Genomic DNA, 17,779 nt, shown 5'->3' with positions numbered 1-17,779 from the left:
TCTAGTAATAGTAACCAAGAGACTTGTAAATTTTATGATATGTTATTTGTTGATGTAGAGTCAACTAAAGTCAGATCCGCCTAAGTTGATAGCGATTAGATGGTCTTCCTCCTTACGTTGTGCCTCTCAGAGCTTCTGCCCAACAATGAGGGAACTGGGTGAGCTTCTTCCCTACACAAAGGATGTTAAGTTAGTCAAAGATAAGTTAGGCTTCTCAAAGGAGAGAGTAAATAGACTTTCTTATGCCCGGATATCCTTTGTGCAAAGAAGAAGCTCACACAGTTCCCCATTGCTGGACAGAAGCTTTGAGAGACATAGCATAAGGAGGAAGACTGTCTAATCCCTGTCAAGTTAGGCGGATCTGACCAGTTGACTCTGCATCAACACTACTAAAATCAATGGATTCATCCATGCAGTCGAGTCACAACCTAGTTGTGCCTTGGTGCCAACCTGGTATATGTTCCAAAGCCGTGTTGGATTTACTTCATCATTCAATCTAACATTGACTATAAAATTATTTGTTTTTTTTAAAAAATAATTTTGGAATTGGAATAAGTTCAACAACGAATCACAAAATCTTGGTGGTCTCCTCTTTCTAATGAATGGGGAGTCTACTTTGAACACCCACCCCCAAGTAGATTGATACAATAGATACCTTTGATAAAATGTTTTTCTGTAACCTAGCAGATAACGTACATTACATAGTCTATTTTAGGATTTACTACTTACCCATTTGGATTTACTTCATCATTACATCTAAAAGTGATTGTAAAAATTATTTGTTTTTAGTAAAAATTATTTGTTTTTAATAAAAATGATTATAAAAAGAACTAGGTCATAAGCTAGCTAGGACATTCTTTGATGATTGTCTGAATAAAATCAAGGGTAAGAGATCTCATATTTTTTTAGTTAATTTGTTGAATTCATTTAATTTTATATTTTCTAAATTTTATTATTTAATTGGACAAACACTTTTTTATTGGCCTGTAAGAGTAAAAGATATATCCAGTCTCTCTCCCAATGGTTTGGATAGTTTTATTGAGTCAATGCTTTATTTTTAATCATTTTATATACTTATATAATTATTTTATAAAACAACCCTCCAAAATCAAGTAAAAATAATATAAAATGATTTTAAAAAAGATTTTTTGAAAATATCGTATTTTTTGTTTTTATGAATAAAGAAGAGAAAACAATTTCTGATTATTAAAAATGTCTTTTTAAAAAAAAAAAATATTTTAAAAAACAGCTATCAAATAAAACTTAAGATATATATATATATATATATATTTGTTATATAACATTCTCTTTGATAATTCATGAGATCTTTTATTCTTTTCTTTCCTTTCCATCTTCTCTTTAACCTTTTCTCATCCTTTCATGTATAAAACAGACACAATAAAAAAATGACATTTGAAATTGAATAGGAAAAGGTAACAGAATCAAACTTTTATTAACTTTGCACTTAAACTAAAACAGATACTTTACCCTATCAAGAGAGATTTAACCTGCCCATTGGTAAAGCACATGCAAGCATAAGTAGGAGTCAAGGCACTACTTTACGTACGTACACGAAATAGGGTTTTCCCATATAAAAATGAAAATCTAAAATTAATAAAAGCTGACCAGATTAAGATCGAATAAGGGCTTTCAAGTTTGTGAAGGAAGGAATTAAGGGATATATGCATGCATGGTTCAATGCCTATAAATGGAGTAGAGAAGTTTGATTCATAGACATGAGCAGATCCAGAGAATAATGGGGATGAAGCATTGCAAAGAAATCTCAGTGTTTTGTGTGCTTTTCATTGCTTTTGGTGCAGATACTCTTGGACTTGCTGTGGGTGAGAGTCTGACGCCTGAAAAGAAGGTAATGATCGATTCAAACTGAGTTATTTTCAAACTAAACATCAGTTAGTACTTTCGGATTTATGGTGATTTCCTCTTGTGAACTATCTTCCAAACACAAAATTTTTTGTTGTTTGGCTGTGATTGGAGTGACAGAAAATAAAAAGGAAAGGAGTGTGTACGATAGAGTTTGGGGTGGGAATAGGATGGGTTCAGGATAAGTTGCTCCTGTCTCCATCTGTCCTATTTATATAGAGTAATTCTTATCTTGTCCTGATAAAAAGGTTGAATGGGATGGGATGAGAGATTATGGGTATAAGAATTTTCCTTACTTGTTTCATGCTATTTAAATTTTGTTATTTTTTTAAAATTAATTTCAATTACATTAAAAATAAATATATAATTTTTTAATTAACTTATTTCATTAAACATTAAAATTTTTAAATGTTTTATATGTATTAAAAATGAAAAAAAAAATTAAAAATTTAAATTAAATTATTTTCTAACATTAATTCACGGGACAAGTCAAGACAATATCCAGTTTTGTCTTTAACCCTTCCAAGGTTAGAGTCGATAGGACTGTCCAAAAATATGTGTCATTATCATCCCTAAATGCACTAGGTTTCATATATTCATCTTCTTCCTTGCATGACTGCATGATTCTTGGCTATGGCAGAAAAATTGTACCTATGTGGTTACGGTGGAAACAACATGCACCAATGGCGCTGATACCTCAAACCATGTCAGCATAAGATTTGGTGACACAAATTCGAACGACGTTGTGGTGCAACATCTAAACACCAAGCATGTGACGAGGTTGGATCCATTAAAGCCTGCAGGCCTAGACGACACGCCCATAAAACCATTCCAAGCTTGCACAGTAGATGAATTCCAACTGACGGGCCAATGCGTGGAATCACCCATATGCTACCTCTACCTCAAATTGATCGGAACTGATGATTGGCGACCTGGGTTTGCGCAGATTCGAGTCTTAGAGGGGGATCATCTCAGCTCAAAATACTTCTATTTTCGTCGGTATTTGCCTAGGCATGTCTGGCATGGTTCAGACGTTTGTGACAGAGAGGTTACTCCCTTTGGGATCAGGCACAAGAGGAGGGTTTTTGGGAAGAAGCCAGATGATGAACATTTAGTGATGGTGCCATAGATGTAATCAAGTATTTGGTTTATGGCTTGTTTGTAAAGGAAAATAATGGTGTGTTACTGTGTTTTGCTTGCATCCCATTTTGGTTTTCCTGGCATGCTGTAGATATTGGGTGTTGCATTTTGTTCCTACTTCATACTTATGACATTGTTATAGTGCCAACCTGAGCAAAACTTGTCTTCATATTTACATTCAATCTCAATTCTACAATGTGCCCAAATTCAATCAATGCATAATTAGTTTAGATAAAAATGGAAATCATTGTAAATTTAAATATTTGGAAAACAAAGGAAAGAAGATAGTTAAAGTAAGGATGAAAAAATTTGAGACAATTCAAAAACACGACACAAATCCAACATGTTTTTTACAGGTATGAATTGAGTATAAACAAGTTTGGGTTAAATTCATATCTACCTTCATAACTCATTTAATAAATAAATAATTTTTTTGTCAACCTACGTAACTCCGGATTGATCCACTTAATAATCTCACTATCAACTTAATTATATCTTTACGCTATTTAATTTATATTTAACTCATTTTAAATTTATTTTTAAATAAATAAATTAATTGTGTTATAAACATATTTGATCGAGACATTAATCATATAAATATATATAAGATCTAACTTAACTTGATAATTAAATAAAATGATTTGATTACTAAATGAATTTTATGATGTGTTATCTGTTTAATAATTAAGTAGTATTTGAATTTATGTTTTTGATATTATTATTATTTATGTCGAGTTGGGTTGAATTATATAGTAAAATACTTAAGTTTTAACGTGATACGAACACGACTCGTTAACACGAATTATCATATCTAAGATAAAGACAAAACATTCAGAGTTTTGGAAAATTGCATATAAAATTCAAATTTCATTTTGTGGAAAATTGTGTCCTTGTGGGATAGATATTACCATCTAATCTTGAGGATTTGTGGAGAGGTAAGTGGAAACCATCTTGACCCTTGAGGCCTAAGCCTTGTGGAGAGGTAACTTTTTCCTTCAAGTTACACTTGCTAAGGTAGTCTATCCTTAGCCTAAAATCTTTTTATCTATAAAACCTTTAGGAGGAAATAAATATACACAAAATTATTCTAATTTAATAGTCAAAAGACATATTTAAGTAAGTAATTAAAAAAGATATATATTAATCAATAAATGGGCTGAAAAACCGTTGGAGAAGAAACCAAAAGGAAAGTGGTATCTTCACAAAACTGAGAAAACAGGGAAAACCATCCAGGAATCACCTCTCTTCCCCCAAACCCACCACCAAGACAAGGGATCTGGTGGCGATGGAAGTACACCATAAGAATTCTCTGGCCTGGCTTGTATCCAGCAAAAAGGTCTGAGAATCTGAGATGGAGTCCTTGGCAAGTACGGAAGCATTTCTCAATCCTGATCTCTCATCCACTATTCAACACCCAGTCCAACACTGTGTGCAAACCTTTGAAGGACAGAAAGCAAAGCCATTGAATACACACAACACACTGCTTCTGAGGTTTCAACTTCCAGTCTCTCATATTTCTTTTCTTTTGGCTGATCACCCCCCTTTGCTTTCATCCCCATGAATGATCTTAACTTTGATGTGTTCCATCACCATTAGTTTTGAGGGTTTTGCTTTACTTTCTTTCTGTAAACTTTTCAGACAAAAAATGAAGTTCCTTTTGCACACATTTATTTCACTTATATAAAGGGGTCGTTGTTTCACATTCATGTCATCTAGTGGTGGTACTCTCTACACATTTATGTCGCTTATGAAGGGTCCATTGGTGAAAATATAACGACATAGACAACGACAGAAAGACACGTTTATTTAGAATTTAACAGGACCATGTACTGTGACAATTTTTTGTATTCTTTCACACCTTGAGAGGTGATGTTGTTAATTAACGAGGAATTATTTCAGAAAATTTAAAAAGGTTGTGTTTGGTTCTACAAAATTTTAAAAAAGAAAATAAGGAAGAAAAAAAAATTAAAAAATATTTTTCTTATTTGGTTGTTAATAAAATGCATTTTTCTCCAATATTTTTCATGTTCTTTTAAGACAAATGTGGAAGAAAATATTTTAATATCTTCTTTCTATTTTTCTTAATATTTCCTATACATGGAAGTTATTTTGTAGTGCTATCTTGTATCTTTTAATAGAATATGTATGTGAAAACCATTTTGTTTTTTTTCCCTCAATTCAAATATACTAATCATGTCTTCTAGGATTCAAGGGTACTTAATAATCTCGTGAAAAATGTACACCCGTTTCTTTACTTTTTGAAGATATTTAAATATGTATTGTTATTGTGGTCTAAATTAAAGTGAATGTAAACCTTCTTTTAATTGATTTACTAGACATGTTAGGAAATAATTAACAGAGCTTTTTTTTTTTCCTTTTTAAATCCATCTGACATTGTGTGCACCATTTGTTGGTGTACGACTAACAAAGATGGTTTGATTAGCCTCTAAAGTCTAGACGGTGATTCAACCTGCACAAAGGAATGCTCGGATGGGTTTTTAGGCACACTCCTCCGAAGCTTAAGTCAGAGAGTAAAGACTTTGAATGAGATAGGTTTTTTGGAAAAGTAACAACATATCTTTCTCGTGGTCAAGAACAACGATTTATCTTTGTTCAAATGTAACATCTTCTCAAGTGTCTTAATGGTGTCTTTGATTGTGAGTTACCGTTTTTAATGTCAATAATTGTCGGCTCATAACAGCTATCATGTCTTGATGAGCCTTAAAGACGGGTGTTTTAGCCTTGTAACAATTGCATTAATCAAGGTATTGAATGCATATTGCAATTAATACTTGTTAGGCGGGAATGCATAGTGCTCGACTAGTTTGTGTCCGTCTAATCAGGGCTAGACGAACAAGGCTATGTGGCTCTTGTGCACTTATGCCTTTCACCAGATGACGACGGGGAGTCAGCTGTGAGCACCATCACATCATTGAAACAAAACTTTTCAACAAATCATCTTCTTCTAACCTCCTTTTCACAACTTCATCCGATATTGCAACAATCCATTCTTAGCAATTGTGTGCCTCCATGTCCCCATGTGATTATAGTATCTTGATTCCATACACACCTTCATAAAACATGTTATTGATAAAACCTATTGATAAAACTTTAAGGACAACTAAGGGATAAAAATCAAGATGGTAATCCATTTTAAATGGGAATGGATAGAAGGTAAGACATGATCTCAATTGCACAACTACTGGAATAGATATAGAGTCAAAAGTAAATAAGAATGAGACTGGCCTTTTGAATATGAAATAGAGCTTTTGAGGTAATGAGATTAGAAGAGTCCAACAACTTCCTCGGCTCGAAGTACTTGCACAGAGCTTGTTTAAGGGTTTCAATGGCAACAACATCATTATTTCCTTTGAGTTGCATAAGGGCTTGCCTAAAACATTGATAAATTAGTGAATCATGTCTTCTAGGCTAATTTTCATTTCAAATAAAGAACTAACCTCTCATCTAGGATGGATTAAACATTGATATTGAACCATAAATGCCTTACATATAGCTTAGAAGGAATAAATAGACCCTTACTGATTAGAGGCTTCTAATATCATGACCAATTTGTGTATGGTCATAAGGCTTAATACTTCCGTTAAATAGATTGAACTTCAATATGGAAAACCCATTTAATGCCTCTTGCGTCATGATATCCCCAAGTAAATGATACTCGCATGATATTATCTAAAGGTGGATAAAATTGGAAGTAGGATGGATTAATTATGTAGTCAGATGCAACAACTATAATGACACTAGTGGACTAGCGTGTGCCTACCAGTTTGGGGTATGTTAGTTGTATGTCTTTGGAGCCTTTTGTGAGACTCACTAAGTAAGTGAATTAGATTTCAAGTAAGGAGTGGTGGAAATTAGCTCCACTATGGGCTTAGTATTAATGGTGCACATTGATTGTAATGATCGATCTTGAGTATGAGAAATATGACCAAACTTTACCCATCATCACTCTAATAGAAGAGCTCATTCCCAACTCATAGTTACTCAATGGTTTATTACAATAATTGGTATTGGCCATACTCGGTTCACTACACCTCTAATTGAGCCATAACAACTCCAATTTGTACTACTCTAAGGTATAGGCTGCCTTACTGTTGTGTGTGGTATCTCCTCTTCTAGGAGTCCTTTTCACAAGGAAATGACATCTTATTTAGTCTTTTCCCACAAATGGTGCCAATTACTATAGCAAAACTTTCCAATAAATCTTTTTCTTTGAACCTCCTCTCTCTACTTCATAAAAGGAGACTGCAATAATTTGTCTTCTGATTGACTTCACACTCCTTTTGATGATTTCCAACATGTGAAAAAGAAATGTTTATTCCAACATGTCCTCTAATAGTAAAATTATTATTCAATTACAAAGAAGAAAAATAAGAATAATTTTTATGATAGATGTAGTACGCATTTACCTCAAACTATTCATACATATATAGTTGAGAGTGAACCAATGAATTTTCGACACCCGAATTTGCCTCTAGAAAGGATGAATGTCATTAGTAGTTGTCTGCCCCACACAAAGCTAATATTTTCATTCTATATGCACCCTTCTAAAATATGTTGTCTGTAAAATATATGTCCATTGTGTTTGAGAATGGATTAAGGATAAGAACATAGAATGTTTTTAAACTATTACCATTTTACTAGATGATACAAAGGGGCATAACTTTAATTCCATTTTATTAAAGTTGCAATTTGAGGGTTTATAGTATGACTATTACAAATCGTTGGGCCACATAGGAATCTATGGGGAATTAATTTTACAATAAAATTATATTAATTGGATCCTATTATAGACCATTTGTTTAATTTCTATTTCGAATTTATCCAATAAAATCATAGCATACTTACAAATTTCTTGTATCATTAAGAGCATTTCTACCCTTTCAAGTACTATATATTGAAGTCCTATGTGTGAGCTTCATTTGTAATGGTTTTTATTTTTATTTACTTTTAACTTAAGCCAAGATTTAAAGGTGAAGATGCAGTCAATATTTCAAAGGAGCAACCTTAGTGATATACAAGTTTTATTCACTTTGAAACAATTCTACTTAAGAATGTCAATGAAGCAAGTTCACAATGCTCTCATGTGATACATAAATAAATAAATTAAGTGTCAGTTTGGATATATTTTCTATTTTTTATTATTTAAAATGATTTTTTATTATTTAAAAAATAAATATATATTTTATATAAAAATAGATTTAAATTATTTAAAATTTGAGATGTGATAAAAAAAATTAAACAATTTTTAAAATCATTACTTTTTTAATATAAGTTTCTAGCAATTTTTATATTTCATATAAAAATTACTAAATATTTTTTGAATTTAAAAATAGAATAATAAAAATTACGTCCAAAATAGACAATTAAATTTTCATTATTTTTGTAAAAATTAACTTATATTTTCAAAAAGGGGAAAATTTTTAATCTAATCTAAGTAAGGAGAAAAATAGAAATATTTATAAATATATATATATATGAGAAGGTGAAACATAAAGTAACGCAACAGTAATATTATAAATACTCAAAAGTCAAAATTGAATTCGGTGTTTTAGAACATTGGTTGAGAATGAAAGGTGATGGATGGAAAAATGAAGGGGGTCCACACTGACAAGTGTTAAATGAAAGAGATGAAAGAGGGAGTTGATGAAGATTCAACTGTATGTCTATTGGTATCCCCATCTCCACTATTTGGATCTGACACTAGTCAAAAATCTGAGTTCACTCACGTATGCATTTTGCTGAATCCACACCCTTCTCGCCCTTTCCCTGTACACACGTTGACTACAGACCACACCCCCTTCCCAAACTTTGTCTTTTTCCCGACATTTGGTGCCCCCATTTTGTTGCTTTTTGACCATTTCCATAACCCCAATCCAAGCATGTATATAAATATAAATATTAAGATCATATTTTTAAAATTGGGTTCAATTGGGGGTAGAAATAAAGAAGACCCACGAAAATTTGATAAGTAATGTCCCAAGAAATGGAGGGTTGGCAGTGAACCCAGAAAAAAGTTGAGCACAAATACCACAACAAAGTTGCAGAAATGAGGAAAATTGCATGGATTAAAGCGAGCATGCATGGAAGCATGAGTCCAAGAGGGGTGCTCATGATCTGCTGCATATGAAGGTGTCCTATTGCCACTTTCACGCTTATAAATACACAATTAAGAAGGAAAGAGACCAGCTTTTGCTTAGCATATTTGTGTGTTAGCATGGCACTGCAGAGATGGTTGAGGGGGTTTTGGAGTTTGTGTAAATGGAAAAGAAAAGAAAAGAAAAGAAAAGAATAGAAAAGAGAGGAAAAAAAAAGTGAACATGGCGTGAGGGGAATGAGATGATTTAGTACTACAGAGAGACACAATGAAAGGTCCAATCACAATCCAAAAACCGAACATATTGGATGACGGAAGCAGTTAAAATTACCAAAAATAATCAAAAAGAAGAGAAAAGAAACGATAAGAAAAGGGTTGCATGAGGTCTGATTTGACAAAGAGGTCCTGGTTTTTTTTGACAAAATTTACTGTCTGTTTTTAAAGATGGGTACTGAAATGTGACTAGACATACAGTTAAGCTAGCGGCAGGGTATGCATGGAATCGTCTTCTGTATAGTAGAGTCTATGTTGTGCAGACCTTTCACACTCCAGGCGTGGTAACCCCACCACCACCATCAGCCCAGCACCTCCACCTCCACCTCCACCTTCCACCTCCACCATACCAGCACTCCCTCCCCCTCCTTTCATTTATGATTTTTTTTTCTCGATTTTCACGTACCCACCAGCCCTAATCCCCAACTGGTGCACCAAATGTCCAAGATGCAACAAGGGTGTTGGTCTTTGGGTGGTTAGTGAAACGGTGGTGGAATATATGGTATACATTTCATCTGATTTTTTTTTTTAATTTTTTTTTTTGGACTAGTGATTGGGCATGGTGGCACAGTAGATAAGGCATTGGATTTGGATCTGCATGCATTTATGGAAAGCAAAGCCTTAGGTTTTCTCTTTTACAGTGAACTAATGGGGAGAGAGAGGGAGAGAGATGCTAATGTCAACGGCACCGTTAGGAGCTTTCAATGGAGAACACTTTTTGTTTCCTGTTACTGAATGAATAGGAAACCTATTCCTAGCGGGGGTGTTTGTATCCTTTACATTCATTTTCCAAAACTTTTTAGACATAACATTCAGATGGCAAGAGGAAGAACAAAAAGTGGGGAGGGGGGAATGATAGAAAATTAAAACATGAGGAAAGAGACAACGAGAAAGAAAGTGTTGCAAGTAATTCCAAATAAGTGAAGGTGGGGTGGGGGCTCTTATGAAACCCAAAAAAAAAATTTACAGTAAAGTTATGAACATGCATGTGGTCATTGGAATGTGTCTTTATCAGAAAGTTTAACAAGCAGCAACAAAAAAAGCAGTATGTATATATGTGAGTTCCTTATTGGCTTTAATTTCCAATGCTCGAGACCAAGATGAGTTTGAAGTGGACCATGGTTTGAAGAATGCGATGATCAGTGGTTTGGAAATAGTGGTACAATTGGGTTGGGGGGTGTGGGGCTCAACCCCACGTGAATGAAGAGTGGCAATCACAGGGGTTGGGCGAGCAGGTGATTGAGTGTGTGGGTGTGTGTGTGCATGGAGGATGGAATTGGAGAGAGAGCCCCCAGCCTGCAATTGCTGTGCTGTATACTATGCTTTTGTCTCTAATTCATTCTGCTGAGAAGTAAATTAATAATAAGGTGATGATGACGGAATCATTCAAGCAAACCCCACCAAGTCTTCTTCACTCTCATTCACTCATTCTACAGATTCTCTCTCTCTTACTCTGCATTTGCCTGAAACCTTCACTGAATGCCCCTCTCAGGGAAACATCAGCATGACAACCTGCAATGGGTACTTTTCCTCTTTTTTAACCTCTCCTTTTGCTGCTCTCTCTCTCCATCCCTTTTGTCTCGCTCTCTCTTTCTGGCACTGTATCTTTCTCTCTTGCCATCTATTTATATCTCTTTGAAGCGCCTCCCTACCCCCCCACCCACACCTAATCTCCACTGCAACAAACAAACACCATAACCATAACAGTCATGTCTCCAGCAGCCTCATCAAGGTGGTGTCCAACCCCAGAGCAGCTCATGATCTTGGAGGAAATGTATAGGGGAGGAGTGAGAACTCCCAATGCTTCTCAGATTCAACAGATCACTGCCCACCTCTCTTTCTATGGCAAGATTGAAGGCAAGAACGTCTTCTACTGGTTTCAGAATCACAAAGCAAGAGACAGACAGAAGCTCCGCAGGAAACTTAGCAAGCAGCTGCAGCAACAACAACAGTTTCACCAACACCATCACCAGCCGCTGCAGCAACAAAATCAACGCAATCAACCCCTCCTTCATTACCTTGACCCTCCTGTCTATTCTGCTTTCCATCAACTTTTCAATTATAACACAAGCCCCTTTCTTCCTCAGGTGATTCTAATTCTAATATAAATTTCTTCTTCCTTCTATGCAAATAGATATGATAGCGGCTCTTTTCAATCCACATGTAGAAGGAGAATATTCTCTTCTTTTCTTTGTATTATATATCCTGCTTTCCATGGGTTCCCTCACACCGTTTCCCTCACTACTGTAGCTATGAAATCCCAGTACCTTTTTTGTTTTTTTTTCTTTTGTATTTTTCACGCACAACACTCAAGAGAGAAGCATATTACTGCAGTGGTCTGCCTCTCTTCTTTTCAAATCAACATAAAGCAGTTCACTGCACAGTTGAAATATAATGCATGTGAAGCAGTGGAATGTGGGATGCCACTGTAAGAGCTCACATATTAGCAAACTGCCCTATATATTTTTTTCATATGCAGGGAAAACCCAATTCCCGTCTTTCCTTTATCCCATTACAAGCTGCCTTTGTTTCTATACTAATTAATTTCCGTCATATTAGTATAATTTTATGTAGATTTGAAAAGGAAAAACTGATCGACTTTTACCAACTCCATCCAATGTTTTATGTTTTGGAATAGGGAGGAGTAGTTGAAGATCAAGCACCAGTGATAAACTACACATGGAAGATGGACATCCCTGGAGTGGAGACAAGCGAGATGGAGAAGTCGATGATGAGAATGTACAGCCATGAGTGGATGATGATGGCGGACATGCCCCCAACTCCCAGTACTCCTTGCTGCAACAGTAACAGACCCCTGAAAACTCTACAACTCTTCCCAATCACAGCAACTCCCAATGTCAAAGAAGACTCCACGACCACCTCCTAAAACGCCATAATAATATCTGTCTCACTCTACTTCTCTAGGCACCTACTACTTCTTCAGTATCTCTGCAGTGACATATGTTTATCATCTTGGTTTCTGTAATCTAATGAGCAGTTAGTATTCAACCCACTGGTCTTGTACTACTGCTACCTATTGTACTCTTTATTTTTCTAAACTCATATATAGCATCTGCAATATTTGGCTTGAGAGAAGTAGTGCTCCTCGTTTATATTAAATTTTCAGCTAGTCTCTATGCATTATCTTAAAGCTGCCAAGGAGGCGACATCAGTACTTGGAGGACATATAGAAATCAGCTTTAATTGTTCTGGAGACTTACATATCGGTCAGTATTATACAACATTTTCATATCTTAAAGGATAAATATTACCTCATCTGATGGGTTTTAATTACCAGATAACTTGGTCATTATATGTATTAAGAAATGGATGAGAGAAAAGAACATTGGGTGCTGTCTGAGATTGATGTTTCAGTTTTTCCATCGTGCTTTCAAATCGTAAATTTGCTCCATATACTTTATATCAATGTCAATTTATGTAAACAGATTCTTTTTTTCTTTAAATTCTGGCAAACATTGTTCTTTTCATTTTCATTATTTTTCTCAAAAGCTGAGAAAAATGGAGAAAAAAAAGAAAGAAAAACACCATCCAAACCAGTGGGAGTCTGAATCATAGGCCCCGCGTGCATTATTCAAGCACATATGCATGCATTCAGGTATCTCACAAGGATCACTATGGACGCCGAGTACCCCTTTTCTTGGATTCTAGATTGATCCTATCACTGTACCAACAGTCTCTCTTGCTTTTTTATACTTAGCCTTATTCTATGAAACAGTACTAATCAAAACTGAAAATTTCGAATTTTGTTTTTATTGTCCTGAGAACAATAAAACAATATTGCCTTGTGGTTGTGGGGTTATGGCACTGTTGCTATGAAAACAATACCTTTTATATGCATCATTGAAGGATAGTAAGGTTAGGAATTTCTCCATGCTGTAGCTATTTTTGAAATAAAGTTCGATAAACATATGGGTTGATGGTGGGTTTCGTTAATTTGAAGATTCAAGCGACACAAGTGGGTCCAAAAGGTCTTGCCAATTTTAGGATTTCAAAGGGCCAAGAATATACGAGCTTTAGAGGACAATATCCAGAGTCAGAAAGTAAATGGGAGCAGAAGTAGTTGCAGATAGAAACTTAGAAGGAACATATATGTATCTGTAAGGTAAAGGATCCCTCAAAACTTAGAACCGTCACTCAAAAACTTAATTGGCTTTACTTCCTACAATGTCTCTACATATTTCAGTCAAATTATAAAACATTCACACACCAGTCGATCAGTTTTGTGCCCCAGTTTGTCTGGGACTGCTACTCTAGAAGTTCTCCTTGTGAAAATGAAATCGTGTTGATGAATTTAGACTGAACTCTTTGCAGAGCTGCCTCAGTGGTTTGGCGAGGGTCGGACTTCCACAATAGAAGACACCTGCAGCAGCATGATTCGAAGGAAAAATCAGAAAGCAGAACCAAAATTACCTTAAACTTAAATATTGGTTTCCATTAGGTTTCATAACTATTACCTATTTTAGCAGATTGGTGAGTACTAGCCAAGTGACTAAACACCTTTTTCCAATTGGGTCTTGCAAAATGCGCCTTGATCTGTCCCATTTTCATGTTAGAAATAAGATAGGAGGATTAATATAATGGAATGATTTGGAGGTTTAAGCTCAATTAGTGAATACCCGGCTTTCTGAGACGACATCAACTCCATTCTTGGCATGCTGCAGTGACTGCACCATGGCAATAAGTGCAGACCGTGCATCTCCTTCTTCATACATGCTGGTCAAGTAGTTGTGCATTTCTATCATATGCTGCAATTTTGAAGATATCATAAGGGTGATATGAATCAGCTTAGCCACCGTTGGTAAGGGAAGGAGCAACCTGAGTTTTCAATTTTCAACACTTACACCATGGTCATACTCTGCAACATCGTTCATGACACCTTTAAACCATTCAAAGGAGCCTTGTTCCCTTGTCACCCAATAGAAATACACTCTTTCAGGACCCTTTTTAGTTGCCTCATGCGCGTCGCTGTAGGATGAATCCTGCATTCGTTTTGAGTCCCCATTTTTGCATTAATGGTGTACATATATGCCCATTCAATTTAATCATTCCCTACAAATTTGGAGACATAGCTTGCTTTTTGACTCACCGAATCATTTGGCTTGATGTCATTAAGGAGGTCTTTCATAATGCTGATGAATGGAGTAGCTCCAATTCCCAGGCCAATCAGCAAGAGGATATCATACTTCTTGTAGTTCTGAGCAGGGGCTCCATAAGGTCCTTTGATGATGATCCTTGGAAATCTGCCACAGGAGAGAAGAGCTTTCAGAATATGATGCTTTAGTAAAAGCTGCTAAGTACCATGACCAAGAAGCTAGCTTCTCACCCTGCTTGTACATCGCCGGTTTCTGTTGCTGCTCTGGTTTCCATTCTCATTAGAGCCCCCTTTTTCGGTTGTGCAGATGGAGGTTCGCAAACCTGCTTCTCTTTTGTTTTAGAAACAGAAAGGGAAAATGGAGAAAAAAAAAAAAAAGAGGAAAATGGGCAGGTTGTTTCATGCCACCTTTGCAAATCTTTTTTTGATCTCTGTAGTCCAGTCTCCCAAGGTTCGAATGTGGACGCTCAAGTAGTCATTTCCTGGGGCAGAAGTGATAGAGAAGGGATGCCTGTAACAGATAAGGAACAGAGTGTTTGAGAAACTGCAATTTTTCTGATCACCATCTGAGTATATATTTGTATCCATTACCATTCAAAATTTGATACATCTGGACACTTGACAAACAGATACATTCCACTCTTGTACTTGAATCCGGGAGGTTTGGTCATGTATAGTGCTAGAACATTTCCTGTGTAAATTGTAGCCTGCCGATGTACAAAGAACCGATGATTTTAATTAATTTCCCTGGATTTGAGAGTAATCACCAAAAGAAAATTCTCTGATACAGACCTTGATTATGCCAACCTGGTGATTGTGCTCATGAACTGAGGTGAGTGTTCTCTCACTGGCGTAGAAGAGTACAGGGACCATGACGTACATCCATGTCTGCAAGAAAAGAGATGCAAATATGTAATTTTAAGAATTTCAGTGACACTGTGGGGAAGAAATGGAGAATAACATAGCACTTGTGGCAAAAATTAACTCAATACATACCGTCTTCATGTACCAGTTCCTACTGAGAATCAGGAAGTAGCCATGGATGACCAAGAGAACATAGACGAGGACCAGCAAATGATGTGCATACCAGAAGGCATTAAATCCAGCCAAATGGTGGAATGGCCACGGAAGCTTGATAACATTCCTCCTAAAAGAGTGAGTTGCCAGTGTGAAGGAGAAACTCATCATAACAATCATGAGAATCCCAGTTGTGCCTGTAATACTTTCCAGCAGGTCGCCATAAGTTGGCTGCTTGAAGTTGAACTGAGGTCCAAGAATTCTCCTGAACTTCCGGGGTGGACATGAAATCAATCTTGGAAAATCACAGGTTACATGCATTATGGTATGGATAAAAACCCCAATTGCGATTGCCAGAGCAATTAACTTGTGGAAGTTTATGTTGTCATCGAAAGGGATTAAGGCGCTGAGAAATGTTGATCTGAGCTTAGTTAGGGTTCTTCTACAGACAGGAATGAGAATGAGAGCCATATTGAATTTGAGGGTCTCAGCAGCACCCTTGGCAGTGCAGAGACAGTAACCCATGATCTTGAATGCCTTTTTTGTCTTGTATTGATTGAACTTCCAAATGAAGAGCGTCAAGTTTATGGAGAGCCATAATGTGACAAGCCAAACCCTCTTCCAGTTGTCCTGGAGAAATTCTTGGGTTTTAGATAGATGTTTGCTAACTGGAGTCCTGTATTTTTTCGGGATCATGGTTCTTGATAGCGTTTGGGCTCTCTTGTTGAACTTGGGGCCTTCTTCAGAGCCACCCACCATTCCTCTTAATAGAGTTTCTAGTTGCCACATCTGTTTGAAATACAGAGTGAGAAAGGAGTGAAGAGAAGGGAGAGGAGGAGTTTTGGGGCACCATCCTTACCTCTATGTGACCATGATTGTCAGGATCAAGCTCTTCCATGATTAAAGCTGCATATTCGGCTGCATGTTGCTTAAGATTTGATAGCTTGTTTGTGGAGGCACTCAACATTATCACCTTTCCCATAATAGGTTTGTAAAAACAGATTTATAATCATGGAAGAGGGAGGAGAAGAAGAAGAAGAATTCACAAAGTTTCTATCTGGACTCACCTCCTTTACTTCATCCTCTGAAAGTTTTCCATCACCATTCTTGTCACACCTAGAATTACCAAGTTTACTCATTCCGTTGAGAGAGAGAGAGAGAGAGAGAGAGAGGAAGAGAGATACTTACATGTCAAAGAAAATTTGAAGTCTGGAATCAAGGTCTCGATCGGTCATGTCTTCCCAAAACTGTCTCAATTCTTCCTCAGATATCCCATTTTCTGTGTTAATCTTTCTGCGTCTCGCCAAGGCATCAAACAGCTCCCCAGCGAATTCCTTTGAATCCCCCATTCCTACAACCAGAATTTGAAACCCTCACTCACAATTGGATTCACATATGCAAAAAGAAAACAATGAAAGTCTTACACCCATTCGAACAATTCCATAAGGATGAAGAGTTTTACCGATACAGACTCCAAATTTTTCTTTGTAGAGCTTTCCCTCAACTGCATGTTGCTTGAAGCGTTTCTGGACAGGCTTCCACGCATCCCCTTCCTTTCCCGTGGTTGTCCTATCGAGAAACCGTAAGCTGTTAAGCCCTCTTGCAGCTCCGGACGTAGACCTTCCCAAACCAGGGACATTTCCCTGAGCTTCGTTCCTCCTTTTTACAATGCTTTCACTCTCATTCAAAGAAGTCTCCCCATTTTGAGATTCTGCGGTGGAGCTCCTCACCTGATCACCGTCATTAATGGGAACCTCCTCCATATTATCGATATCAACTATCTGAAGCATCCACTTTGTTGAATCGTTTTCGCCTGGCTCCGTGATGCGGGCCATGGATGCTGATAGAATATGCCCCTTCCTCTTCACCCGAGGTCCAGAAGGTTAGATTGGCTAGGGTGAAAAGGCAGGGAGAGAAGTTGCAGGTGGGGTGGGAATGGATGAATGAGGGGCGGAGAGGGGAGGCTGAAATTGGTGGGAGGAGGAGGGAAGGACACAATTGAAGGCTCACAGTTTCGTCTGATTGGATTGTCTAAACATAGATAACAAAAATACTGCCCTTCGAAGAGTTATCAGCCCTTCATTTTGTTGGCTCTCATATATATTATTAGCACATGGAATCCAACAGCAGAGCATCTCTCCTGGTTTGACTCTGCCTTCTGTTCTGTCTGAAACTTGTATTCACTGTATCAAAGTTTCAAGCTTGTGCTTTCAAGTGGCATATTCCCCCTGGACTCTGAG

At 36.6% G+C, this 17,779-nt stretch overlaps 3 protein-coding genes across 3 annotated transcripts; 2 read left to right on the top strand and 1 right to left on the bottom strand.

The window, feature by feature from the left end:
• Nucleotides 1-1,747: 1,747 nt before the first annotated feature.
• LOC117916617 (embryo-specific protein ATS3A-like) lies at nt 1,748-3,169 on the top strand. The gene is made up of 2 exons (XM_034832741.1): nt 1,748-1,867; nt 2,522-3,169. Exons 1-2 carry the CDS (start codon nt 1,757-1,759, stop codon nt 3,008-3,010), a joined length of 600 nt encoding a protein of 199 aa, XP_034688632.1. The 5' UTR covers nt 1,748-1,756; the 3' UTR covers nt 3,011-3,169.
• Nucleotides 3,170-10,921: 7,752 nt separating this feature from the next.
• LOC117916726 (WUSCHEL-related homeobox 3) lies at nt 10,922-12,508 on the top strand. Its single transcript, XM_034832876.1, has 2 exons — nt 10,922-11,496; nt 12,048-12,508. Exons 1-2 carry the CDS (start codon nt 11,119-11,121, stop codon nt 12,294-12,296), a joined length of 627 nt encoding a protein of 208 aa, XP_034688767.1. The 5' UTR covers nt 10,922-11,118; the 3' UTR covers nt 12,297-12,508.
• A 658-nt stretch (nt 12,509-13,166) lies between these two features.
• LOC117915990 (putative respiratory burst oxidase homolog protein H) lies at nt 13,167-17,556 on the bottom strand. Its single transcript, XM_034831776.1, has 14 exons — nt 17,002-17,556; nt 16,728-16,890; nt 16,607-16,655; nt 16,399-16,512; nt 15,519-16,328; nt 15,315-15,410; nt 15,114-15,229; nt 14,931-15,033; nt 14,754-14,845; nt 14,517-14,670; nt 14,272-14,409; nt 14,047-14,175; nt 13,885-13,963; nt 13,167-13,790 (listed from the first exon to the last, which is right to left on the bottom strand). The coding sequence occupies exons 1-14, from the start codon at nt 17,372-17,374 to the stop codon at nt 13,681-13,683; spliced, it is 2,526 nt and encodes an 841-aa protein (XP_034687667.1). The 5' UTR covers nt 17,375-17,556; the 3' UTR covers nt 13,167-13,680.
• Nucleotides 17,557-17,779: the final 223 nt, after the last annotated feature.

The sequence above is a fragment of the Vitis riparia genome, chromosome 6, assembly GCF_004353265.1.
Source record: "Vitis riparia cultivar Riparia Gloire de Montpellier isolate 1030 chromosome 6, EGFV_Vit.rip_1.0, whole genome shotgun sequence".
Taxonomy (NCBI): domain Eukaryota; kingdom Viridiplantae; phylum Streptophyta; class Magnoliopsida; order Vitales; family Vitaceae; genus Vitis; species Vitis riparia.
Note: the sequence above shows the minus strand (reverse complement) of the source record. Positions and strands in the feature narration are given on the sequence as shown.

What these genes read in the sequence shown, in the direction of transcription:
- LOC117916617 (XM_034832741.1), top strand. Translation starts at nt 1,757, where the DNA reads ATGGGGATGAAGCATTGCAAAGAAATCTCAGTGTTTTGTGTGCTTTTC. An exon ending in GTCTGACGCCTGAAAAGAAG is followed by an intron (nt 1,868 to 2,521) that starts GTAATGATCGAT and finishes TGGCTATGGCAG; the next exon opens with AAAAATTGTACCTATGTGGT.
- LOC117916726 (XM_034832876.1), top strand. Translation starts at nt 11,119, where the DNA reads ATGTCTCCAGCAGCCTCATCAAGGTGGTGTCCAACCCCAGAGCAGCTC. An exon ending in CAAGCCCCTTTCTTCCTCAG is followed by an intron (nt 11,497 to 12,047) that starts GTGATTCTAATT and finishes GTTTTGGAATAG; the next exon opens with GGAGGAGTAGTTGAAGATCA.
- LOC117915990 (XM_034831776.1), bottom strand. Translation starts at nt 17,374, where the DNA reads ATGGCCCGCATCACGGAGCCAGGCGAAAACGATTCAACAAAGTGGATG. An exon ending in GGAACTGGTACATGAAGACG is followed by an intron (nt 15,411 to 15,518) that starts GTATGTATTGAG and finishes CTTTTCTTGCAG; the next exon opens with ACATGGATGTACGTCATGGT. An exon ending in TCACCAATCTGCTAAAATAG is followed by an intron (nt 13,791 to 13,884) that starts GTAATAGTTATG and finishes ATGCTGCTGCAG; the next exon opens with GTGTCTTCTATTGTGGAAGT.